Consider the following 27,757-nt stretch of genomic DNA (forward strand, 5'->3'; position numbering starts at 1 on the left):
TTGAAATATTTTTTAATATTAAGAAATTATATTACGATTGCCGAAATTTTCATCAAATACAAAATTATTCGTCAAAAATCCGTTATTAAATAGAATACGAGATTCAATATCCTTTCAATTAACTTATTGTACTTGATATATGTGGCTTGTTGGATGATTGCAAGATCTACTTTGCTATTCAGCCTAAACTACTCATAGCTGGATAGAAGAACCTTTATAATATTTGAATATCAGGTGAAAAAATTAAAATGAAGAACATCGGGTCGGAAATGATAGAAAGAACGTAGTTGAGTTAAGACGAGTATGAGAAGGGCTTGAGAATGTTGAAGATTAGCTATCGAGTGGAAAACAAATTTTAATCTATTTAATGTGTTGTTGTTTGGCTTTTAATTCGTTTGTAATTAAAAGAGATCAAAGATAATCTTGATGGATGGGTGGCTTAATTTTTCGGACGAAATGAAGTTAATATTTTCAGTTATGTAAGTTAGTTCTTTAGGTATTTAGTACGTTTATTGTTAGAATTTTCGTTGAAGAAATAGTCTATTTTCTTAAAAAAAGAAACCGCGCAGTTCGGCGTAATCGATATAGAATAGTTATAATTAGCACGAGAAGATGGCCAAGTGAATTCTTGACCCATATGCTTATGAAGCTGCCTTGGTCTGGTCTTCTCTTTGATTAAAAAGATGCGACCTTACAAAAAGGAACGCTGCATTTTTCCTCTAAACAAAGAACTTGCATTGTGTTACAATATCATTATGTGAATCACTTCCACTATATACGTCAACTCATGATTTGCTTACTAACACTCTAATTTCCAACACTTTAATATGCCGTCTGTAGAAAGATTTAGAAAAATCAATCGAATACATAATCGCTAAATCCCCTTAACTTTTTACGATTAAATTTTTCTTTTCTTATGACGAAAAAAATGATGATTAATTGTATTTTTTGAACAAGAAGAATAGGAATTCACAATTGTTATTAACGAGTTGTTTCACAGCAATGCAGTGTTATTAGAATAAAATAAAATAATACCTAAAAATATTTATGTAGCTATTGACCATACGGCAGTATAATAAAATGAAGAATTTAGAACGAACAATTTTGAAAATAATTATGTATTTCTTTATCCTCAAGATTTATTGTATTTTTAATATTAGGAGAAAGAAATTACAAAATTCAAATAATTACAAATAATATTACGACACATTAAATCTCAACTCCATAGAAACTTCCATTCCACCAATTCTATCGGAAATTCCAACAAGAAACGACTACATTCTCAGATCTATTAACAACTCATTCCTTTTTCTATCTGTTTAGTTTATCTCTCCTCAAATCGTTCTCGATAGAAAACACGTGGTCAAGTCAGTACCAGGACATGAATTCTAAATTGTAAATGACTATTCTGCATGTTTAACGAAGGAAATAAAGTAAAGAAGGAGGGAAAAAAAAATGAGATCCGAAAGGACAAGAGAGACTGGCAAAAGAATTCCAAGCTATGCTGCGTCGTGTTCGATCTAGTTTCACGTTGAAATCGTGACCGTTGTTCTCGCAATTGCTTATTGAAATTGAGAGAGGCAAGCGTGTGTTAGCGGTCATGGATTCGCTATTCCCTTAAATCAATAGCCCACGGGGGATACTTCTGCGGTTACCGTTCGGGAATTTCTTCTATCAGACCATTACCGTGTCGATTTATGCCAGATAGATCGGACAATGAGGATTATCGCGAAAGTAATCCGGATTTCTAACTGAACCACTTCGGGGATTACTCTACGTGTGTCCTTTCAGCGAATTTTTATCGTTTCTAGTTCCAAGTATTATCGGTTTTCTTTCGTTTCTTTTTTTGGTGGGAGAGGGGGAATTTTTATATTTACATTATGATGGAAATTCGAACAAAAGTTAAAGAGATATTGGAAAAATGAGACAAGTCTTATTGTTAGCGAAGGAAAGTTTAGTTTTCTCTTTTTCTGTTCTATGAATTCTTTTAGAGAATTAGTATCGTTTCTACAATAGTTTCAAGTTTTGTCATTTCTCTTCCTTCCTTTCATTATATTTTTATAAAATATTTGGTGGAAATTTGGAGAAAAGATTAGAAGAATATTGTAAGTAGTAAGTATTATATAAAAAAAAGGAAACAGGAGGTGGAATTTTGGTAAAGGAAATATTAATTTTCTTCTCTGTTCTATGTTAGTCCATTTGCAGAATTTCGTTGGTTTCTATATTTCATTTTTGTCGAATTATTTAAATCGATAAAAATCATTAACCATCTCTAAAACATCTATGTGCTATCGAAACTATACGACTTTGCTATCTAAAACTTCCGAAATTCCTCAATTTGACCCCCCTAATCCACATTGATCGTTGATACGTTCGCAAACCTATTAAAAAGAGTTAAATATGATCAATGCCTTGTATTTGGTTGCATTCGTTTCCTCAAACTTTGAACAATCAAACACTCGAGTAAAATTAAAAACCTCCTGTTATCTCTGAAATTAATCAAAACTCGATTAATGTTTTAAGAAAGTATTAAATCTACAAATCGATCTATTTTGATGATGCAACAGGAAACTCGAAATCGTGGAAAGAGCAATGTAAGATAAGAGGACAGAATCATAAGAGACGATTGAAAGGAGTGCCTTAATTGGCCAAGTGAACTTTGATACGGACGACGATCATCGAAATAGCATCGTCGAATGCTGAGTTTCTACATGAGAATTATCACGTACCGTGTTATCAGTGACAAAACAGTCCCGTCGTATTGGTAATAATTTCGCGTGGTTTGACGATTGGCCAGAAACGGTAGCTACTACTGTTGTTTTTGAATCGAGATAGTTGGATTATCGGCGAAATCCGCGTAAAAACAGCGTGGACCGTCGTAAAATCGCTTTACCGTCATCACGTGGACGGAAACTCGAATATCATAGAATAGATAGCGAATTTGAAAACGTATTTACAGTGCACTAACACCATGTTACTCTGGTATTTTTATTCTTCTTTTTTTTTATTTCATTTTTTTCTCGTCTTGTTTTTAACAAGGATTTCTTATTTAACATGTTTACCGTGACTGTGGTCATCGGTTATGATTACGTCGGTTACTAAATTTTTTTAGAACGATTAAAACGAAATAAATTTCATGGGCTAACAAATTTTCAGCGATGTTACTGACTTATATACTATTGTGAGAAAAAATGTGCAGGTAGAATGTAATATTTCGCAGAAACTAATCAACATTAAAAGATTAGGAAGCACCGTACTATTTGTCAAATGTGTTATTCGAATAAATTTCCGAGAAAGGAAATTTTAACGACTAAGAATATGAACTGATAACTTTTAAAGCGGTTTTAATCGCTTTGGTACCTTTTTCGTATCTTTAACGCTTGCGACACTTAAATTCAGCTATTCAAATTCTCTAAACCAATGATAAAGTTTTTTGCTCTATATAGAAATTTTTCTCTACATTATCGCAATTTTTGTAATTCGTATCGTTTCATATTTCTCCTCGTATTTACTATGCTTACCTATTTTTTTAATTAATCCACTCTTTACAGCTTTCTTAATATTTTTCATATCTTCTTTGATTTCTATACCGTTATAAAAAATCATAAAAAGTAACATTGCTTAAATGAACACAATTAAATTTTTTCCAATGTGATTTTCAACCTACAACATGTCGAACATAATACTTGTAGATGGTATGTAAACTGTTTATTACAAGATCGGCAAATTTTTACAATGATATCCAAAACACGTCGGTTGGACGGATTATAAATAATGTCACGTTTTGGCGGAAGTAAATTGCTTCATTATTGTACAATGTCTTGTGTAACCAACGGCAGAGTTCATTATATATACAAAAGGACTAAAAAACGAATGTGCGTACGCGTACGACTTCCTCATACTTCGGCCCCCCGATACCTCTGGAGTTATAATGTTTATTGCGTGACTGTTTTTCAATCAACGCGATATCGTTTCTACGAAATCTTTTCCCCGTTTAATTTCCGTTTGATCAAAACGAAAGCACAGAATTTTAGACGGCATAAATAGTATATAAAATTGATTTATCAAATTAATTATCGAAATTAATTAATTGAATGAATGAAAGTTTGTAAATGAGTAAATGAAATTAATTTATGAAATTATGTAACTTAATAAATGGAATTAATTTATGAAATTGATTGTAATATGTAATTGATTAAATGCAATTAATTTCATTCAATACAGAAGACTAAAAAGGGTATCGAAATAGAAAAATGAACAGACAAAAGAAACGAAGATGACGAATAAGAAATATTTTAGTCTCAAAATATTTCGCAAGAATACTAATGTGCTAATTTAAAAAAATTGCAAGAAATTTGACAAAATTACAAATTTACCCCTAATCTCGTTCCTCTTCCTAAGTTGCAAGAAATTTGACAAAATTAGAAATTTATCCTTAATCTCGTTCCTCTTCCTAAATTAATTTCATTTATTCAAACTCACCTCAGAAAGAGGAAATTGAGCAAAAAAGAAAAGATAAACGAAGAACACAAAATACGAAAGAGGAACATCGGATAACCCGTTTCGCTTTCCAGCTATTGCTATTTTCTATATTCACACGTCGACAACAGGGGTATAAAGATCCCTTTGTTGGAAACGAAAAGAGACCCTGAACAGCGGTAGCCGAGCATTGGCATTTCTACGATCGCGTAAAAACTCGATCTATCGAAAGGGCAGTCGTTGCCGGTGGTAGAGCCGTGAAAGGGGCTTTTTTTCCTTGCCACCATCGCTGCCACCTCCGCGATCCTCCACGCGGTTTTTCCATCGTCTGGCCATTATCCTCGCCGGTTTATTCTCACTTTCGTCGAATCCGACCGAGTCACGCTCCATCGACTTCTTCCTCCTCCTCCTCCTCTTCTTCTTCTTCCTGTTCCTCGTCTTCTTCGTCAACTACTGTTCCCGGACATTCTTACGGTTAGCCGCGTCACGAACGAATCTTCTCGTAGCCTTGATGATGTATCAGTCGGGGATCTGGCTAGTTTTTACGAGATCATCGTTGTCTCTCGACCATCTCAAAGAGATGGCACGAGAAGTGATTTGATTTTCCATGGATTGCAATTCGTTTCTGTTTCTCCGTTTCGTTCTTCTTCTTCTTCTTCTTTCTTCTTTTCTGTGTACTGTTCTTTTATAATTCTTTAATGAGCGTTCTAATCTGTTAACTGGGTCGTTTCTTAGTCTAATGCTCTTTCGGAAAAGGAATTTAAAGCGGAAATCTGGTGGAAAGCTAAGCCAAATCATACTGTGCTAGGCTGAGACTTATTTGATATATTAAAATAGAAATAAACAACAAGATAGAATCTTGCGTAGGTATAAAAATAATTTTTAACTATCTTCTAAACCTAATCGAAACAAATTTAAGGTAAATTTGATGTGAGCTATTGATATAAGAAAAAGAGAATAGCAATATGTTGATATGTTAGATTACCATATGTTGATATATGAAATACTAGTCGTTAAGTAAACTCCAGCATTTCATATATTTATAATTTGCATCGAATACTGAGAGAGTATACCTTCATTTATGACATTTTAAGACGATGCGATATTAATTACCAATATCTACCAAGGATAGAGATAACATTCAAAGGGTTAGTGTAAATCAACACTATACCAAAAGAAGAAAAATAGTTACTTATAATACGTACTGGTATACTTTTATAGTAAAGGATATTACTTTTCTATTTATAATACATTTGTATGCCGTTTATTACTTAAGCTTATAATGAGCGAAAGCCTAACACAAGAATAATAATGGAAAGGAAATATTAACCGTTAAGCTTGATAAAAGATCAGAAGGGATTATAAAAGAATACATTTAAGAAAAAGAAACTACTTAACATTTTTTCATAAACTCTTACCTTTTAAATAATGCATCAATAAATACATTAATCATCATTCTAATAAATAAACCTGCACTTTTCAATGAATGGAGCTTCGCTTTCGATTGAAGAATTAAATCTAAAATAAATTGGATCTTATGCAAGAATGTAATAGTTAGATTGAACCATTAAAATAAATTATTTTCGGTTGGTACGATATTTGTAACAATGATTCTTTGTTGAGGTTTTAATTCGCGTATGTTAGACGCAGGAATTATTCGTCTGTAATACGTTAATTTTGCTGAACAATCATGGCTCGTATGAAGATGCGTGTCGATACACGTTGTATGACATAAATATGCATTACGCGGTGCGTTTAGCGAGCGTTACTAATAAGCAGTTAATTATGAACGAAAATAATAAGCACGGCCGCCTCAATCTTGAAACACACTTTTCTCGTCGTCTGTTCATCCGGTTCAACGACTCCTCGAGAGGAAAGCGTCTATTGTAAATTAGATGATATATCGAACGATCGGTTACTGTCATATTAATTAGATAAAGTTTTTATTTAGGATTTCGTATACAATTATGAAAAATAAAGATAGATTTCTTTAAATTAAACATTTTTTTTAATTTCAACATTCGTAGGAAATTTAAACGCAAAACATCTACCTAATGTTATAACACAGAAAAATATAAAAAATATTCATCATGACGTTCAAAGTATATAACAAATTTGTATTTAGATTCAATTTCTTTGATTGCGTTCATAAAAATATAAATATACAGACATAGTCCATCAATAAGAGCAATGAATAAATATTACGCGTATAAATAAATAATGTATATATAAATAAACAAGCCAAATTTTTCAATGAAATTCAAAGTTTATTTTAAAAAAGGTGCAGCAAGTTGTTCAATCAAAATGTATTGCGCCGTTGCTTTCTATAACTTTGAGTCATCTATCAGGTAAGTGATGAGTTCCATGGTGGAAAAATGCTGCGTCTTTAGACAAGATCCAATCGTCAGGTGATTTTTGTGTCTGATCTTCTAATTAAAAGTGGGTATCGGACGAGGCGCGTTGCATCCGACAATTAGTAATCCGAAGGAGTAATGTCTAGCGAATAAGCTGGCTGCTGTAAGACGTGCGGAGCAAGACTCATTATGACGTCTTTCATAGTAGAAGCAATGTGTGGTCCACCGTCGTCACGCGGCAATTTCACAGAACGTCCTCCTTTTTTGGTGCTAATTTGTCATTAGGTGGTATTGACAAAATCCGCAATCACTTAGTTGCCAACCCAATAGATGGGTCAAAGTCATAAAAGGCAGCGATACTTTGATTGAACAGCTTGCGGTATCTTTCTTTTAAACAGACTTTGAATTTCATTAAAAACATTAAATTATTCATTTGTATATTTAATATAATATTAAGTTAATCACAGATTGGATGTCTGCCGCCGATGGTGAAAATGTCTAAATGTAGAATGAAAGTATATGTATAAAATATATATAAAATATAGAAATTGAAAATAGATTAAGAGATATGTAAGATATAAAATTTACTAAAGTTCATAATGTATCAATATGAAATTTTCTGTTATCCGCCATTATAGTATACCGTCCTAAAAACAACAGGGCCGAGGCGAAGAATTCTCCGTGGTTAGGATGTTACGTAACGTAATGATCTGGTAATCGGCCGCGTGAATTCGCGAACGGCCACAAATCTCTACTACGTGACGAATTCCGCGAGCACCGGGTTTTGTTTGGTCGACGCGTACCACGTTAAGCTGGTTGGCATTAGGCGGACAGCTCGTGGCTACCATCGGAACAGCTTGTGTTTCCTGCATCGTATTTAAGAGGAATCCACCGATAACACTATCCAGCACAGATTCTTCTCGTTGAATTTTTATCGTTCTCTGATAATCCTCCTTCAAGGCTTCTTCGCGTAAATATATTCCATTTTACTCTTTAGTAAATTTGTTTGCATTATTTGAATAATAGCGATTATTTATCGTTTGAATTTATCTTTAAGGATCATTTTGTTGAAAAGTTTCTTATGAAGAGAGAAATACGGAAGAGTCTTACGATTAGGAGTTTCATTCTTGTATCAAACTCTTGCTCCAAGCAATACGAATCTTCTTATACGTTAAAAGGAGAACGAGACTGGAATATAAAAATTCAAAGACCATAACGTAGTTATGAAAGCATACATAGATAGCAACTCTTCTTTCTCCAAACGATGTTCAGAACACAGTGAAACTTCATTAATTACATCCCCTCTTAAAAACAACTGACCACCCACTAATTAAAAAACTTTTCACCCGGCAACCACAATGTAGCCTAAACAGCTTCGAAAGTGGCGTAATCGTTCTTAAACGAGCGTGTAGTAACAAAAATGAGAGAAAAGAATGAGATTATAGGTAGAAAGTGGGAGTCAGAGTCGATAGAGCAGTTACACGGTGCATGAACAGGGTGGTAGCAAACGTTTCGCCGGCAATTAAGCGGATCTCCCTCTAATTTCCTCTTCCTTTTTGCGTTTTGGTCGCGTGACTTTCCGCTCGAGGCGAGCCCCCTATACTTGTATCGGAAACAACAATAAGAGTTTCCTCAGCCGTGAGAATGTTCCCCTTCATCGTCGTTTTCGTTCCATTCTACCGTGAAGCTCAAACCCCGATTCTCGTCCGCTCATTGTATCTTTCGTCGCGGTCCGGACGACCTAAAACGACCCAGAAATTTTCTGGCAACCGATGAAAATCCACCCTTCGCACGAACGTGCGTTCCGACGCTTGTTTCTCCCTTTTTGTTTCCTGTGATTCTATTGTTGCCTGGAAGTAATTCCATTCGTCGAACCGTTCCGCTATGACTAACGAACTGAAACGATCCAGATAAATTGCTCTATTTTTGCTACGTTTTTATCGAGCAAAAAGGAAGAGAGGAGAGTGTGAGGAGATTTTGGTAAGAGGTGGAAAGAGGCGTGAGTGATCGGTTCATTGAATTCGAGGGTGAGAGTTCCTGTGAGGGTGCAACAGGTATTGGAGCGATATTGATGACATTGAGTCTGACGAATACTCTCTGACAAGTTTTTTAATATACAGTGGATATAGATAGTATTGATATACCATTCTATTTATTATAGTATTTACGTACTAATTAATCAGTCTAAGTGGTGAAATATTAATTAGCTCTTACATAAGTAGTACACCACAAGTTACCAATATTTGATACTATTATTTGCTTTTTTTTCTACTTCACGAATAAAATTTCGCAATTGAAAGCTTGTTATAATGTAATTGTATTGATTGTAATTATGATTTGTCGTTCATATCGTAGGATTTCACGATAAGCAGATTCAGTCACGTGTTGCCAGATGTGCATTTAATCGAGTACTACTCAAAAATTTCGTTTCAATAAATGCAGTTCTACTATAAATCCGAAGCAGATCATGTTTAATACTAAAAACAAAGAACATTAAATTAAATTATTTTGAAACAAATCACTCGTCCTCTATAAATATTTGTCACTCAAAGATTTAACCTCCAGTTATCTGATGCAAATAATCCAAACTCTTCGGCGAAGCTCTATGAAATCGGTGGAATTCTATCTATGTGAACTTTGGAGACAAACAATGAAAAGTCACTGATTATTTCCGTTATCAATGATTGTTTGTTCGTACAAAAACGGCTCACATTCAGATAAGCGCTAGCCCAAACAAGTTTCAACAGAAATATAGCTTTAATTGGGTATTAACTAAAATTCTATTCCGACAAATAGAGCTCTACTATAAATCCGATACAAATCGCAATTGATACTCGATTAAATTAAATAATCCTGAAACGAGCTACTCACCTAACCCCAACTTACAAGTATTAAACATTCAAAGGGTTGAATCAGTACTTAGCTAATCCAAGTAACTCGAGTCTTCAGCCAACCTCACTCTACTCTACAGAATCTTGTATAGCGATCGTGGCTCGCGGAAAACTCGGTGCAAGAAGTCGGCGTATGTACAAGAAGAGGGTCGGCAGGAACGATCGGGGAGGCGGTGACCAATAAGGTCGGCGGAGAACGGATAAGAGTCCCGGAGTCGGAGAACGATGGACCGCCTCCTGGGCCCGTTCCCCGGGCCCGCCAATAGCTTCGCTCTTTCCTTTTAATATGCGAACACTCGCCGCCGTTCGATCGCCGTTCTCCTAATGAAAAAAACTCACGCTACCTACCGCCTAGGTGTTAGATTTCTGGTCACCGTCGCTGGACATTTCTGCTCGCTTGCGCTACGCCTTTCTTACCCTCGGCTCACGTCGATTCTACTTTGGTTTCCTCCTTTCGATCCTCTTTTTAGGTTATGGCTAACCTTGCGTTTCTCGGGGCATCGTTTATGGGATATCGTGGCGGAGGTTAATTGGAATTAGTGTTTTATAGAATTGTCTAGAAACCGATGAGAATATGAGTATATGATATTCCGGGAATTGGGCTGCATTAGTTTGTTGGACGTTGGAGGAGCTTCGCGAAGATAATCGAAAATTTGGTAATGTTCTCGTCACGTAATTTCAATTTAAGTTATGACTAAGTCCTGGATCTTGAAACGTTCTTTATGGAGTGTCGTGGTTGAGGTTAGTTGGAATTTGCGTCTTGTGGAATTGTTTCGTAGTTGATGATAGGATGAGTAATATTTTGGGGTTTTTTAGTGGAGTACTAGCTTCTTTGAGGTTGACGAGATTTTAGGAAGATAGCAACAGATTTGGTAGAGTCTGTTGATTCGTCATTTTATTTTAAGTATAATTGCTATTGTTTCATTTTTCCCGTCTTTCCGTCTGCACTATTTCATCGAACTCTGTGAGGAATTGACCCTACAGGACCGTAATGTTTGCATGACCCTGTATACGAGGCAGATCAGTTGCATCCAAAGTACACGGCTTGGGCTGCAGATACGGGCCGAGTGTCGGACGTACTACAGGAAGGAGCCTAGGTGGATGTAGCACACGTGGACGTAGAGGAATGGCGAACGTAAATGTACGAGGACGATCGCAGACAACAAGCAGAAAAAGGGGGAGGAACAGGGGGACAAGGGGGTCAAAGTCGTGACCACGGTGTCGAGCTGGAAAAATGCAAAAAGGCGCCACCGTAACCTGAACAGAGACCGCCGTATCACGTGACTCCCCTTCTTCTTTTGTTTTTTCCTCGAATTATTTCGGTCCTTTGCTTTCATTTCGTAAAGCTCTTGGATCTTACCCTCTTTGTTTAATTTCGTGTATTTTATAGTACAATTTTTAAAAGTTCATTGTCTAAGCCATAAACAGTGGTAACTTTTCATGTATTATGAATTTTAAATATTTCTGTTGATAAACTAGTTTAAAACTTGAAGTTGAGTACTTCATTAAAGTGTGGTGAGTGTTTCGTTCTGAAAGTTAATTTAAAAACAAGTATCGCGTCTATGGAAAATATCTCTGAGTTGAAGTATAGTTTGTCTCTACGTCGCACATATTTTTCAGATTGAAAAGATCCGAAAATTTCTCAAGCTTCCATCCGTTCTCAGAATTGAGAAATATCGTGATCATCGAATAGCTTTTCATCGAATGACAAATCAATAATTACAGTAGTGCTTATTTTGAGAAACTTCAAGCAGTTATTTTTCGGAGCTGTATAGAAGTATCGAAATTGATTAAAAAAATTAAAAATGTAAAAGTTCATTGAATCACGAATCTTCTTAATTATCCCGGTACTTGTCCTATAAAGTCGTCGAAAAAATTCCTATAAGAACGAGTCTAATAACCGTGTTAGTTTAATAGAGTTACCTAGATAATATACCGTAGGAGTTAACGAAGTAAAACTTGAATAATGAAGATCGTTACGCTTCGTTTCTAGAAACGTCAGATTTTTGGTACGATACAGTCTACAGATTTGAATATTTGTAAAATGTTCTCTTCTATTCTATCAACTCCATCATCTCGATCATATCCTCACCAATTCATCAACGGTATCCCCACCATTCTTCATTCTTCTCCTCCATTATCTTTATCGTAATTGATCTCGATCGACTACCTAAACATTAACGTGTTAATATCTTCTCCAATCATCGAGTTAACAAATCGATCTCGTCTCTATCAAAAACAAACGAATGAGAAAGAAATCCCTGAACGTACAAGGCGACGATCGTTGCTATTCGCCGCGTGTTAAGATCGATCGCAACGCGTGTAACGACGCATCTCATTAACGCAAGCCGATACGAAGGAGAAGAGGAAGAGGAACCGGTCGAGGAAAGGTTATCAAGACATTATTACGATCCTTATACGCAGGATAATGGCCGATCAGGGAACGTGCTGTTCCCGGATTAACGAAGCTATTATTTGTTGTTTTTGTCGCACGTTCCTGGGATGAGATTCGCGCGTTTGCAAGACCGTTAAGAAGCTCTTCGTTTTATGTTCGAACGTTTTTGCACGGTTGGGTAATCGTATATGGTGATTGGGAAGATGTATTTTATTTTTATCGAGAGATAGTTGATCAGGTTGTTTTATATAATAGCAATTGTAGTCTTGGATCTTTTGTAGAATTTTTATACAATTCAATTTGTGACGGGTGAGATCTAGTTGGGATTGTTTTATATCACTGGGACCTTGAAATTCTTGTAGAATATTTTTAATATTATAAATTCTTGTATAATTTTTATACGAATATAATTTAGAAATTTGATAAATGGTTCGATTAAATTTTGTTTGAAAAAATTTTACTTGGATTTTATTGGAACGAATAGAAAATAAAAATATTCAATTTATAGCCGGTAGGTTCGGTTAGATTCGTTTTACGTAATTTGTAAGATCTTTATGAATTCAATGTGGTAACTAAATTTAACTTAATCAAATGTTAACTAATTTTCACGAAAACAAAGGAAAATATAAAAGATATATAATAGTTTTTAACAATTGATTGATGAAATGTAACAGATAATTTAAATGTTTATAAAAGTGGACGAGAATAATGAATAGAAAAGAATAAAATAAAAGTCAACAAGAAGCGGATGAAAAATAAATAGAAATGAACGAATACAACATATTTAATAAGTTGGAGCAGTGCAAGGGTTGGAGAACGCAATAATTTCTGATTCGTAACACAAAGATCTAGCGTTGCTTGCTTCCGATGATTTACTAACCAGATAAGAGAGATAAAAATCAGAATCGAGACTCCATTCCCACGGCGTTCGTGGCTACAAATTATCGAATGCTCCAAGATCCGAGAAATACAGAGATTTGTGATCTGACTGCAAAATCTACACGTGCGCGGTCCCCCTCTGAATCACTATACTAGACACTTTCACCGTGTTCTACCATCGATATCCAAAATGTCGTTACCTACGATTTCTAACACGTTCTCCAAATCATTTCAAATAATTAAGATAAATACGATAAATATGAACGAAAACGGTCATTGAAAATTTTATTTAAAGAACGCGAAAAAAAAATAATGAATATGAATTATTAATTCCTGACTTATATTATTGCATCATAGGTGATATCTAATAATTTTACATTTGAATTACAGTACTGAAATTCTACTCAAATTCTACATAAATTATCTACAACCTATGACTAAAAAGACGACCAATTAAAATCTAACACAAATAAGCCGTACTCACAGATCAAAGTGGTTGACATACTTTAAAATTTAACAAAATTTTTTAAATCTCGGTTGATTTTATATATTTCTTCTTCTTTTGCACTTTTAGTTTTCCCATAAGTGCATTAAAGTCCATAGTCTATTTATATAATTTCATCGATTTTCCCTGTTTCGTGGAGTCAACCGATTTGTCAAACAAGCAGCTTAAATAATCCCAAGAGCCCTCCACTATCCTCACTCCTACCACCCAAACGCGGCAAATCTCCTAACCGATCTCTGCCACGCACCGGACATCAACGTCTCAATGAATCCCAAAATCCCCTCCCTCTGGGTCCCCAAAAGCGGCGGCCTCTTACGGTGGTCGAGAAGATTCGGACCCACGTCCGGGGACACCGCGTGTTCCCTGGCTACCAAGCATGCATACGTATCTGTTAAGTCGACGTAATACCGCGAGCCGCATCATTATGTACTCCATAAGTCTCTGGGTCCTATCGTCTCTCCTCGTCTCGCTGTGTATCCGACTTCTCCGTGGCAAAAAAAAGAAAAAGGAGACCAGAAAAAGAGGTTCAAAGCTGGCAGACATACAGAGCGAGTATAAGGAAAGGGAGGGGAAGAGGGACGGTGAAGGAATATGGGGCCTTCTCGTTGTACCCGGATACAGTACGGGCCCTACAACCCCCACCGCCACCACCTCTGTTACCTATGGGTAGAGTGGTAGGGGGCAGATGCTGATGCTGTAGCACAGTGTAGCGTTTGCCAGAGCAGAGGAAGAGAAAAATGTATGTATGGGCAAGGGAAGGGGATGGAGGAAGGGGATCTCGGTTTTTCGCTCAGGGTCAGAGCCGTACATTAGAGATGGGATCAAGTATATCGCAAATAGGTTCGAATATGACTAGAAAGTTTCGAATAGATATCGTGGTATAGTTATGAAAGTGTATACTGCCCAAAATAGTTAAAGGATCGCTGCTATAAATTGAGAGTTAGGGTTGAGAGTAAATTAGGCAATGTAGTTATGATGTAAATTAGGTAAATGAGCTCAAATATGACTGGAAAGTTTCGAATAGGTAATAAGGCGTATTTATGGGCATATACGCGACTCGATATAATTAAAAGATAGCTAATACGAATTAAGAACTAGGGGCGAGATCGGATTTATTGCAAATGAGCTCGAATATGTTTGAAAAGTTTCAAATAGGTTATACGATATAGTTATGAATATGTACTGAATACATATTGAAATTGATCCCATCCCTAGCGTACATTAGCTTGATATAGTAGCTTGATGATCGACTGGATTTGTATATGTAGTAGTGTGGCCAACGACAGCACAATTTTCTATCCTGTGCTTAATACAACCGCTTGATCGAGAGTACGCGGCTGACACCGGGGTAACGAGATGTCAATGACGGATTTACGATGCATCCTTCACTCTTCCTGCCCTTTCACATTTCCTCTTTTTCTTCTTCTTCTTCTAAGTCTACTTTAATTAGATCATTTTTGTTATTGACTCTTATTCTTTTGTATCGTCGTTTGATTTTTTCCTTGGACAGGGTGGTTGAGAAATATTTTTATTTTAATATTCCATCTTGAAACATTTTCATCTTAATATTCAATCTTGATCAGTTACACTAAGAGAACCTTAATCAAGAATAAGTTAAAATGGGGAAGATACCAGGCTTAGAAACGCTAAAGTATAAATCAAGTGTACCTATATCTTTCGTAGCTTGGTCAAATCAGTACATTCACACCGAGCATGTAGTAATTTGACAAATTAACATTAGTAGCATATATTCTTCTCTGAAGAACGAAGACGAAGACAAATTGTTGATTAGGCAAGAAAGAGAACGTATTGCCGAGAACAGATGCATATATCAAAGAAGGGATTATACCTCTAGTAAGAAAAAATGAAGTTTTTATTGAGATATAGAGGAAATTGTAAGGTATTCTCGACTGTATCGATTAATCAATTATAAAGTGTGACTTTTACGATTTAAAATTAATTAAAAGAATACTCGAAAAGATTTCAATAATTTACATAGAATATTCTTTGACCATATTTTCTTTTTTTTTTCTTTTCAGAAAAAATCTTATTTTATTATATTTAATTAATACACGCGTTTTCTTACCTAAAACTTCTGAAATCCTTTAGAACCTAATTAAACGAATATAACATCACGCGTGTCCAAGAATTCAAGTCTGTCCAATGTTTAAAAATTGTATTACTGCATTTAAAACTAACAAATGTCTCGTGACTCATGAATAGAAATATGTCTTATAATTTATAACTTCGAACCCTTGCTTAATCTGCAATTCCACCCCGCATAACTGCGAGCCTATAGAAAACTAAAGCCGAATAGTATAGTAGAACCAAATGTCGTAGAATAAACGGCCTTGACCAGGTAATATATTTAAACCTGTCTGAAAATTACAATGAAATTCATATCGAAATCCATATTTATCCTTCAAACTCGGCCACGTGAACGCGACTTCGTCACCATAGTGATATAGAGAGCAGAATGCTCGCGTGAATATTGCATGAGAGGGTCTTCTCTATTCGCGCTTACTGTTACACGAACGATCCAGATTTGGGGAAGTTGGATAGGCGACGGCCAATTTTGTAAGGCCTCGTGTCGCGTTTGGTAATCCGGAAGTGATTACACTACGACGTATCGGCGACGCGACATTTATTCACGACGTACATAGAATATCCGATCGGTTAAAACGGCAGATGGACCTCGAGTAACGACGTTCTACGAGAACGAGAAGGTCGAGGAAGAGTTTTCGCGTGGCTTTTTTGCGCAACGGAATCCTCTATTTATGCCGATCGACGTTGACGACCGTGGCTTTTGCCACGTGCCTCTTCCTCACCTTGTTTTATTTTATTTTGCTCGTTTATTTTTTCATGTCTCGTAGTTTGAAGTATTGGATATCGGGTATTTTTATGCATAGGTGTACTTTCTAATATCTTCAGGGATATTGACATATACAGTGAATTATAAATTAATCACATATTGATAAACTTATAACTTAGTTAAAATAACCTTGTTGAAATACACCATCTGTTTTTTGAAAATTGAACAGTAATCGCATTATGTAGATAACGTAATTGACAAATTTATAAAAAATGGACTCGATCAATTCCGCTTCTAAGATGCTTATGTATCAATAAGAAATAAAAAAATTAAAATCCATTTTTGACAATTGCCTGTTATTTTACTATATAACGATAGTCTAATTGGCTGGAAAAGCAAAGATTATACATTACAAAATTATATTTTTATTGAATATGAAATATAATTGACACACTATGCGACGACAAATCAATATATCTACATAGATTGAACTGCAACATGTAGAATATACAATGATCATCTTCCCTATACTTATTTTCTATCAGCAGAATCTCTACCTTCATGTTCGACATAATTCATTTGAAATATTAAAAAATACATGTCTTTTTAACTAATTAATTCCTATCGTAATGAGATACAGGAATAACAATGATAATTGGACCTAGAACGTCGTTCTAAATGATCATAAACGCCTGTATCTTTGCAGATCCGACGAGGATGATCCTAGCGGGTGTAAATATAGAAGGCTGGAGAACGAGAATGTACAGGACAAAGAAAGATTTGCGAGGTGAGTGTCAGGCTCGACGTAACTTGCATGCTGTTCGCCTTACGATAAATGAGAGGGGTCGGTGAACGGGTTAAACGTCTCCCCTTTTTTTTTCGTTGGAAAAATGCGTCCTTTCCTGAGCCAAGGGATTTTTGCGAGTAGACCATTTGCATACTGAACATAGAGCACTTGTTCTTTGGAAATTTTCAACTAGAAATCTGCTAATGAACAGAAGTATTATATTAGTGGGATTTAAATAATGTTAGGCGAGCTTTAGAAATTAACAAATCTTTAATTTAAAAACAAGGATTGGTATTTAGTAAAATTTCTGTTAACTTATTAGAATTTTCTATGTGATTCCATCAGCAAAAAATGTTGTCTTTTATAAAAGAACGTTTAATAAGCCTCTTAATTACAATTCTATCAATGCATTTAAAAAAAAGTACTTATTTGGTACTTTCTTCTGCTGTGTGAAGCTTCGTACACTTAGTTCTAAGACTCAGAAACGTCAAAAAAAGCTGAAACTATCCAAGAGCAACTAGTTCCCTCTGTTTTATAAGAATCTATATTTTCGTTTGATAAAAGTATTAAGAGAGAAGCACAATATAACCAGTGTATATATAATCTAAAAAAACTTGAGATTATCGAAGCAGTTCGTCTCCTTGGTTTCGTAATATCTTTATTTCGGCTTGACGAAAGTATTAAGAAAGAGAGAAGCAGAGACAAAGGGAGGACAAGTCTCCTTCCTGATACTGATGGAGGAGGGCATTGTTAATTCGTCTCACGAAATCCTGGGCCAATATGTTCCACCGGTACACCCTGTACATGGCCAGCCAAGTACGAAGATACATACATACCTACATGATACCCGCCAATGTGAGTCGATAGCGGAATGGGAAGCCCTCCAGGCTGCTCCAGCGTGGGAACACGGGCCACTTATACGCGCGCAGCGTTCGCATAAGTCCCGTCCGCGGCGAAGACACCGAGGATCTCGATCTTGCGACGCGATACCACCGTTGACACGCCAGGATCCATCGAAATGATATACGACGAGCGATCGATATTATGCCGAACTGTTTGACTACAGGAGTGCTGTTGCGTTTCAGGAATAACAGATGGGTTCTGATGAGTTTGGCACTGTTTGCGTATACATACATACACGTAGAAAGGTGAAAAATGAATTGTGTTAGAAAAGAGGATGATAGATATTACGTCAGATTTCTCGTCTAGAAAAGCGTTGTAAATTTTCAAGAATGGGTATTGATGGGATTTTGGAAAAGAGAGATCGATATGAGTTGGTTAAGGTTTGAACATGTTTGTAGATGCAAGGTTGAGTATAAATTGTATTAGGGAAAAAGGTGGTAAGTTCAGGCACATAGACAATAGAAGTGTCGTTGGTTTTAAAAAGTAACATACGTTTCACATAATATATAATAAACTGGTTGATATATGGGGTTGTTTGAATTAGGTTTGAGCATGTTTGTATGCAAGACGAAGGTTGAAAATGAAGGTTGAGATGGATATATCAAATCTCTCGACACAGCAACTCTTTAGATCTCAAATCCTTCAACTCTATACCCTCGTTCTTCAATTCAAATCTCCCACGCCAACTACAAACTTGTTCTTCAGCAGCAATTTTTCCAAAGGAGAAACTACTCTTCGCTCAGAGAACAAAACGAAACTTTACTTTCAAAAAAAAAAAAGGAAGAAAAATCAAAACTACCACCTACAACTGACTGAAGTTCTAAAGAAGACATAACTTCCGTTCGAAAGAACTGGATGCAGCATCACCATCGCAAATTCTCGATGCAAGGGTATACTCGCGGTGGACAGACCTTCGTCTGTAACCGCGAATTTGCGTCGGAACCGCTGTATTTTACATTCGCCCCGGCACCGGGGCAAACTAGGGGGGTGTAGTGATTGTAGGCATGGGCCACTGTACGTACGCGTTTCATGGAAAAGTTGCGGCGGCGGCGATGTCGCGGCCGCTCGGATACCTCACTTTTAACGTAATAACGCAATTACCGCCTCCCGCCGCAAGGCGTACAACCCTCTTATCCTCCTTCACCCGGTGAAACAGGCCCGTCCACCCGCCTCCACCGCCATTTTCTTCCTTTCGTTGAGTTTCTCCTCGGTTTTCGGCGGCAAGGTCACCGCGATAAACCGCGAAATCCGCGATGAGGTTAGTTTCTAGTTGGTTTCTCCGTCGGGAATTTTTTAAGAGAATTTTTTAAGACTGTATAATTAAAGAGAATTAAAGGATTTTTACATATAATCGTTCCTTCTTTCTTTCTTTCTTTTTTCTCTTCGTTTGTTTGTTGGATAAGAATTTTTAATACTGGAATTAGTGGGAATGCGGATGTTTGTGCATTTACAGGAATCTCAAAATGCTGAAAATGCGCAGAGTGTATACGATACGCAAAAATAGAAATGTTGTACTTGCTGTGATATCTAGTGGATGAAATAAATTTCCGTTGAAGTTTCATTTCTTTGGTTACATTTACAAAAATGCGAATTTATAGAAACTGTTGTTATTGTCTAGCGGTAACTGAATGGTAATTAAAAGCGTGTGAAACGGAAGAAATGGAGGGAATAGAGTGAGGAGCGATGAAGGAGATGAAGGGAGAAGAGATGGTTAGAGAAGGAGGAAAAGAAGAAACAAAAAAAAGAAAGGATAGAAAGAAGCATCAAATTGAATCAATATTTATACATAGCATATATTGATAATATGAATATAATATAAATAGATATGTTCGTATTATGAACTATCGATACTTGTTTATGAACAGTTTCTTTACAACATTTCCATTTAAAAAGAGAGAAATTCGAAAGAATCATGACGGCATTTATAGAAAGCAGACAACGTTTTGAGATGCACTTTCGATGGAAGTCATCGACACGATATGATCTTTCCGACCGCACGGAGATAATACAGAAATATTTGAACTATGAAGATATAAATGAAGATTCGCCGATGGAAATGATTTTGCGAGCTGGTTATAGTCATTAGATCCTGACGGTCTTCCATTACCCGTAATGTCAGGCCTGTTCCTGCCAAGCATAATGGAATTATAAGACGATCTGCTCATACAGTTAATGGCGGTCAATGACAAAACGAATAAAGAGTCGAGGGAACCTAAAAATGAAGAACAAGAGTTTTAAAATGTCGTTAACCTCCTGTAACCAGATTTTCCTTTGCTTATAAAAAGAAGAATAAATCATCTCTCGTTATGATTTTTAATAATCAAAATAAATAACCATTTAGGTTGTGCTTCTTTATTTATGTCCATCAAGATAAAAATATGAAATTAATGAAAAAATGAACAAATATATAATTACGAATAACCACTTAGCATAGTGGAATCAACTTCTGTGTACATTTATAGAGTCTCGTACAGGATTGAATTAATAACAATTGACGTTTTATACCCAATAATTACTACAATATTATCTCATTAAAAAAATTATTCTATCATGTTTAAAGAGTATTATTACTTGAAAAGATTATTATATATGCATGTGCAAGGTTAAAAAAGGACTATTGGAAAGATCATTGGTTGACTTACGGTTGCACAGCAGTAAACCCAAGACAGGAGAAAATTTATCGTTCGACACTGGCCGAGATTATAACATCTTCGTTCGTAAATGATTTAAAGGGCACTCAACGGGTCGCATATTCGACGTGAAATTGCCTATTCCGATGTTCTATTATTTTATGAGCCGGTTTATGTTTGCACGAACTTCAGACACGACTGCTGGCGACCCTTTTCTTCTTAATCACAATCTTTTCTTTCCTAAAACTATTTAAAATTGGTTATGTTATCAGTGCTTGAAAGAGAATTCAAAATTATTCAAATGGCAAAGGAGAATTGGTATAATTACAAGAACTAATTAGACACTGACATTTGCGTTTTCTATTCAATCATGGTGCCCTATTTTGCCAGATAACGTTGAACCGTAACCATTTTATCAGCAGGACCAAACATGATACTGATTTTTTTTAAATACAGAATTCCAAGAAAACGTTATTACAGATATTCCACAATTAATCCAGTTTTTTACTAAACACTATATCATATCATTCGCTGTTCTTAGGAAAATACGTCAGAATTAAATATCTTTATCTACTTAATTATTTTATCATATAGATGTTCTTAAAGTTACATGAAAACTACGTTTCAGCAATAAATTTATTTTTATATTTATCATGAGATAGTAAACATGTAAAATGTACATAACAGGACGAATTTTAAATTAGTAGAAGTACCATTTTCACTCTAATGTCGTCTTCATCATCGAAATCCTAATCCTGAGAGAATTAATTCTCAACGATGAAAAATTGTTAAGTACCATCTTCATTTTGTTACCAGTCGAATTATTCAGTTTCCAATAGTAGAAAAGGAAAGTTGATCGAAAATCGGAAGCGTAAATTCCTAATCATAAAAGAATTAACGCCAAGGGAAAAAAGGGCATGAAATTATCATTCTCACTCGAACATCGTCGTCAAATCTCCAACGAATAAGAAAAAGAGAAGGAAGAAAAAGATCGAACTTCCGCGAAACGAATATTCAGAGCCATTAAGCATTCGGAATATTAAGATTTGGCATAAATCAATCGGTGTCTACAGCTCGTTAGCATACGTCCACGGCCGGAATATATTCGATAACGAATAGGATCGCATTAAACGTTCTTCGATCGATTCATAATTCATTTCATTGTTCGAACAGGAGGGTGTACGTAAGTTCTATCGACACGCCGGCGGACTCGATCGTTAGACGAATCCATAATTCACATACGGACATTGTCATTTATAGGATTGCCTCGTAATACCGAGCGTATCGATGATGACTCGAAACGATCTCCTACGCGATCTCCTTTCCTACCGTATCTATACGTGAATTTCTCTATGTATATGTTTGCAGGTGTATGTTCGCGTGTGTCGAGGAACTCGTTTTTTCCCCCTTAGAACGATTTTATGTGTGCGGTACGTGCATTTCAGTGCCGACTTTGTATCATCGTAATGCACAGATCGATATACTGGGTGGCAGCTTTTTTGCTATACCTCTTTGGCTGTTCTGATGCTTCAAATGAATATTTTGCAGGTTTTGAAGTAGTACAGCTAATGATTACTGTATGACAAGTTTAGAGGAAAAGCGTTACAAACGACAAAATCGTTGATCCTGTAATCTACACCTGCTTCTACCCCTGTAGAAATGAATATTGTAGGTTTTGAAACGGTACACTCTTCATAACATTGTGTGTGACGAGTTTATAGGAAAAATGATACAAATGACGAAATCCTTGATCCTTTAACACCACACCTGTGTCACCGAACATAATTATTATTAGAGTGAGTTGAAAAGTAGGCAGCTCGACTTCAGTTCTTGGTAGTCTTAGTATTTCTTCCGTCTTTCATTTTTGAAGGACACGAATAAATCGTGATTGAAGTACGTCAAATTAACGCGATCAATGCAAAGCTATGATAAAAATGACTGATCTTTCAACATTTGAGAGAACTTGAAAAATTCTCTAACTTATAAGAAAGTAAAATATAAAATCGTGTTAACGCGTACATACTAACGATATTAAAATTGGATACATTTTTTTTATTCATTGGAAAGTTGATGACAAAATTAACATCACATTGAAACGTTAAAATAATACATTCAAAATTTTCATTTTTACTCTTAACTTTTTCGTGACTAGGAATTTACTTTTCAAATCCTAAAAACAAAAGACACATGAAAATTGAAAAACACTCGAAACATAAGAAAATTGAATCGCAAAGGGACCCACCGTATAACGTAAGAAACATTGCATCTGCCCACCCTGTATAGCGTTCGCTGGACCCACGGAGCGAGCGGGCAACTTCGGAACGTCTGACCCTTGACCCAGGAGGTTCCCTCCGTCCTGCTCTCGTTGGATCGCGTTCCTCTTCTGCCCCCTTCCTCCTCTTGTGTTCTTCTACCGTCCTGCACGGTACAGACTCTGCTTTATACTTGCGCTTTAAGCGTCCTGGCCTCTTTTAAATAGCGGCCCTTGCGCTGCTTCGACTTCGAGGCCCCACGTCGTCGAGGGCAGCGTTACCGATTCCAGCCGACAACTCTTTCTACGAAATGGATGGGAGAAAGCGCTGAAAAGTTGGTATATATGTAGAATATAGAAGCCACTGAGATTTGACTGATTTTGGCGTATGACGAAAGAAAGCCTCTTTTTTTCTTGAGAATTCAGGTGTGAGGAAGTCCAAAGATAAATGATTTGAAATTGGTGGGATACGAGGAAGGGATTTCGTTCTTTATGGAGATTTTGAGTAAGCCGACGAAAGTGGAGGATTTGGAGAAATCGTCGTTCTTTTTGAAAATTGGCAGAAGAGGAAGATTGCTTTGGGTTTCTATAGTATTGCAATTGATATGTTTTATTACTGTTCGTGGTATGGAAAATCGTAGAATTAAGCAAAGTTATGCAAATTGTAGGAATCTTCTGAAACGCTTTCTTCTTTCTTGAGGAAATGTTGCGTTAGGGAAATTCACAGAGCATACTGTAGAATATATTTTAATAGAATTTTCTGGAAAAGTTGTTGAACTTTCTGAAAATGAGAGCAGGCGAAAAATTCTTTTAATCTCCTGTGATTTAGATACATTATTAGCGTTCGCTGTATGAACATTCATGAAATAAATTTGTTGTCTCTTAATTTTATAGAAGCATTGCCAAATTTCCGGTATTCTTAGCCTTTCTAAAAATTAAAGAAAAAGAAATTGAAACATTTGTAGTGCTATTGCGGAAGAGACTCAATAATTATAGCTTCCCAGTTATATTTCACACTAATCTACCTTAAAATCGAGGATTTGGTGTCTTCAAAACCACAGAGTATCTGAAACTAATTACGTTACAATAGAAGTGCTATCGCCGGCTTGGTCAGAGCAAGCTTTTGTACATGGAACAAACTGGAGAACAATTTTTCTGGTGCGAGGTCGCGGTGTTTCAGACGGGGTGGACGTCCTGGACGCGGAACTTAACGAGAGGTCAATGTTCACGACACGAAGACATCAGCCTCACGTCAACTTCAGCAATATTTCACTCGAGAGTCTCTTTGTCCGATCGACGAAAAATGCAAACTGCTCCTCCTTAAAAAATTTAGTAAACCGTAGTAAAACGTAGAACAGAACACAAGTTCTTCAAACTATTTTCGTTGAAATTAGAACAAGACAACATTAGAACTTTACGTATGAAACGAGAAATTAAATATAGTTAAACTCTTCATAGATATATATCATTCGCATAGAGGTTTTAATAAAAAGATTTGTAAAAGATCTATAAATATAAAGAGGTTAAAAGAATTATGTAACTAGAAATATTAAATAAACTGCAACAAAGAAAAGAAGCATCGTAAATTAAAACTACTTTCCTTTGAAATCGAGAAGAGTCCTTACATATAAAATAAAAAATCAATTATAGCTAAAGTTTTAATCCAAAGACGTTCAAAGAATTAAATAAAAATACATAGAGTTTAAAAAATTCAATAAACTATAGCAGAAAAGTTTCAGAAGAAGCATGGTGAACTAAATGAATTAGTTTCGACGAAATTTCAGATATGAAGCGAAAAATTAATTACAACAATACTTTTTACAGATATAATGGGTTATAAATCAGATATAAAGATTACAACAATTAAATGAAAAAGTATAACTAGAGTTAAATTATAATAGTCAGGTAAATATCATCCCCAATCACGTTGGATACGATGAAAAAAGAGTAAGAGTTGATCGAATCTAGAGTCGGTTTGCACGAGGGAGAACGAAAGCTGGGAATCTGAAAGTGGAATAAGCACGGGGTAATAGTTCCTGATAGACCTGGAACGAGATGGAGGGTCTTATCTCGCGAGTAGACACAAAAGGAAGTTCTCTACCCCATAGCTGAGAGAGAGTCGCGATAGTTGAGCCAAGGAGAGAAACATCCCGGATACACCCGGGTCTAGAAAATAAACGAGTTCATTCATGTATTTCAAATTGCCTTTAATCTTCCGCAGTGTGCCTCTTCCATCCACCGAGAAACGACCTTGGTTACTTAATAAGAGGGAAGTCGTGCTCGGAAATTCTCACATTTGATATGAAGCTTTGCAATTTTTATAAGTCTACGTACATTATGGAATTTTTATTGTTATTATTTTGCTTCATATTAGCAGCGAGGAATGAGAAAAATTTTATTTTAAGGGAAAATTCATATTGCGGAATTTTGATAAATCAATTTCATAGAATTTTTCCTATTTTATTCTTATTATTTCTTTTATATTAGTAGTAGAAAATGAGAAGAATCGTGTTTGAAGAAAGAAATTATCTTAAAGATTCTTTCGTTGTATAATCGTAATCTTCGCTTTGAAATTCTCATAAATCAATTTTATTGTATTTTTACTATCTTGCTTTTGTATTTTAATTGGAAAGTCATCCTGAAAAGTTCTCAGACATACTCTCGTTTCTTCTTTCTCAATTTCCAATCGTAAATTCCACGTTAACCTAGTCCTCCAAAATTCATAATAAAACATGTCCCCTAATTTCTGTGTTACATATTTTTCTTACTGATAATGATTACTTACAATGAAATAAACACGTATCTATCTATATTTTGCAATGAGCTTAGTAGCATAGAATCTCAAGAAATGGATAAAACAGGGGATGTTTCCAATAAATTTCATACGTTTCACTCTCGCGACGTTGAAAGTCGTTTGTTGCTCGTCCTTGTTGTTGTGTGGTACGTTCGACTGAAATTATCAGGAATTAAATGCCATTAAATTTACGATTGCTCGCCGACAATTACCGGTCTATAGAAAGCGGAGAAAAGACGCGCGCCGTTATTCGCGCCGGTTACCCTCTGGTAGCGGTAATAACAGGGGAGGCCTGAAATTGTGGTTTCACCCGATACCCCTTTTCTCGATGGGAGCATCGTTTCAGAATTTATTGGCTACATTGATCACTAGTACCCTTATCAATGACGTCGCCAATCAATGGAAACGCACGTCCCATCCGTGAATAGTTTTCTTAATGTTCCACGCACACTCGTGCTTCCATTATGGAAGCAGATGTATGCATATGCATATCGTATTTTTGAATTGTAGAAATCTCTCTCTAGATCTCTCTTCTTTTCTTTATGTTGATGGTCTTTATATTGATGGACGCGTTTTGAAAGATTTGTTGAATAGAAGTTTAAGGGTAAACAGCTTTTTTTAGCTTAAACATTTTTCAGTTTTTTTTTTTAATTTCCAGTCATTTAAAGGATTTGGGGATGGAATAGTTCTCTTGAGACATTAAGACTTTTAATACCTTTTTTTTGGATTTTTTAATTCAGAATAGTTTGCAGATTTTATGAACAAAAGTCTTAAGGATGATTAATCTTCTTAAGTCCGAACTTTTTAACGTCTCTTTGTACTCTTGATTAAATGAACTAATAAGCGCTGACATGTTGCGTTACGCTTTTCAATCATCCAACCACGACGACTCGTGCGTTAAAGTCTCCTCTGTCTATCCATTATCCGCACGTTTCACCGTCTGAAAATCGCACAATACAGAGCGGCGTAGTATTCGTATCTTACACCTCTAAATCATGGAAACGAACCACACGCATACGATTGGCGTCATGCGTTTCCATAATCGACGGAATCGTATTCACGGTCAAGTTTCTTTTGCAATCGCATAACAGGACGCTGGAAGGGGCGTGTACTAAGGATACTGGGATTAATTTCGTGCTTGTATATAGGTGGAGAAATTTTTTGTTCACTCATATTTATTAATAATTGAGTTTTGAAATAGTAACGTTAGTTTTACTTAATTAAAATATTAATAGAAATTAGCTTGTCATTTTATTTCTATATTAAAGAAAGATCTAGATTTTTGTTTACTAAAATTTCATAAGCATCTGAAATACATTTTCGTCACGAAAAAAGAAAAAGATCTATACATTTGATGTATCTATCTATCGTTCAGCGAACTATGCAATTACCTTGGTTTTGTCTTGCGTCTTACTGTAGGGAGAATCATTGCGAAATTGAACGGCGGCGGCGGAACAAGATGACCGCCTATATTACCGAATTGTCCGACATGGTGCCGACGTGTTCAGCCCTCGCCAGGAAACCGGACAAATTGACCATACTCAGGATGGCGGTCGCCCACATGAGGAATCTCAGAGGTAAGTCCCTTTCTTATCTCCTATTGTTTTTCGTATTTCAAGAAAATAAAGGGGACACTAAGGACGATGATGATACGAAACAATTGGAAAATTTCTTAAATTCTTTTAAAAATTTTCTAGCATTTTCTTACGCTGATAAACATTTATTGAAAATTTCAATCCAACCAAACAGCGTGGTTTATGATCAAATCCAATGTTTTTTACTGTTCCAGGTTTTTAAAAAATTCGCAAAAATTTTGAAACACTTGTTGAATTCTCGTCTACATTAACGCGACCAATTTTTAAGTCAAACGTTGTAAAGGCTTTCCAGGAAAAATAAAAATTTGTTTCATAAACAGTCATTAGCAAAATTTCGCTCAAAGCGTAAATAATATTAATTGTAATTATAAATTTCGTCACGTTTCTCTTACTCAATATCATACTATAGATATTTTTATATAAAAACGTTAAAAAAATCCGGGCGATATTTGTTGTGACTGTTTATAATGATTCTTATCGTA

General features: G+C 35.8%; 1 protein-coding gene across 7 annotated transcripts in view; it reads left to right on the top strand.

Moving 5' to 3' along the window:
- The window catches only part of tgo (Aryl hydrocarbon receptor nuclear translocator homolog tgo), a 47,364-nt gene that overhangs the window by 8,517 nt on the left and 11,090 nt on the right, over positions 1-27,757 (top strand). For 5 of the 7 annotated variants that reach the window (XM_069128606.1, XM_069128608.1, XM_069128609.1 and 2 more), the window contains 2 exons: positions 17,022-17,101; positions 27,096-27,257. In XM_069128606.1, coding sequence (XP_068984707.1) covers positions 17,022-17,101; positions 27,096-27,257 — 242 coding nt within the window. Of the gene's footprint in view, positions 1-17,021; positions 17,103-27,095; positions 27,258-27,757 lie in introns of all 7 variants that reach the window. The other 2 variants (XM_069128607.1, XM_069128604.1) reach the window with 1 other exon arrangement.

Source organism: Bombus flavifrons, chromosome 15, assembly GCF_040668555.2.
Source record: "Bombus flavifrons isolate JBK064 chromosome 15, iyBomFlav1_principal, whole genome shotgun sequence".
NCBI classification, from domain to species: domain Eukaryota; kingdom Metazoa; phylum Arthropoda; class Insecta; order Hymenoptera; family Apidae; genus Bombus; species Bombus flavifrons.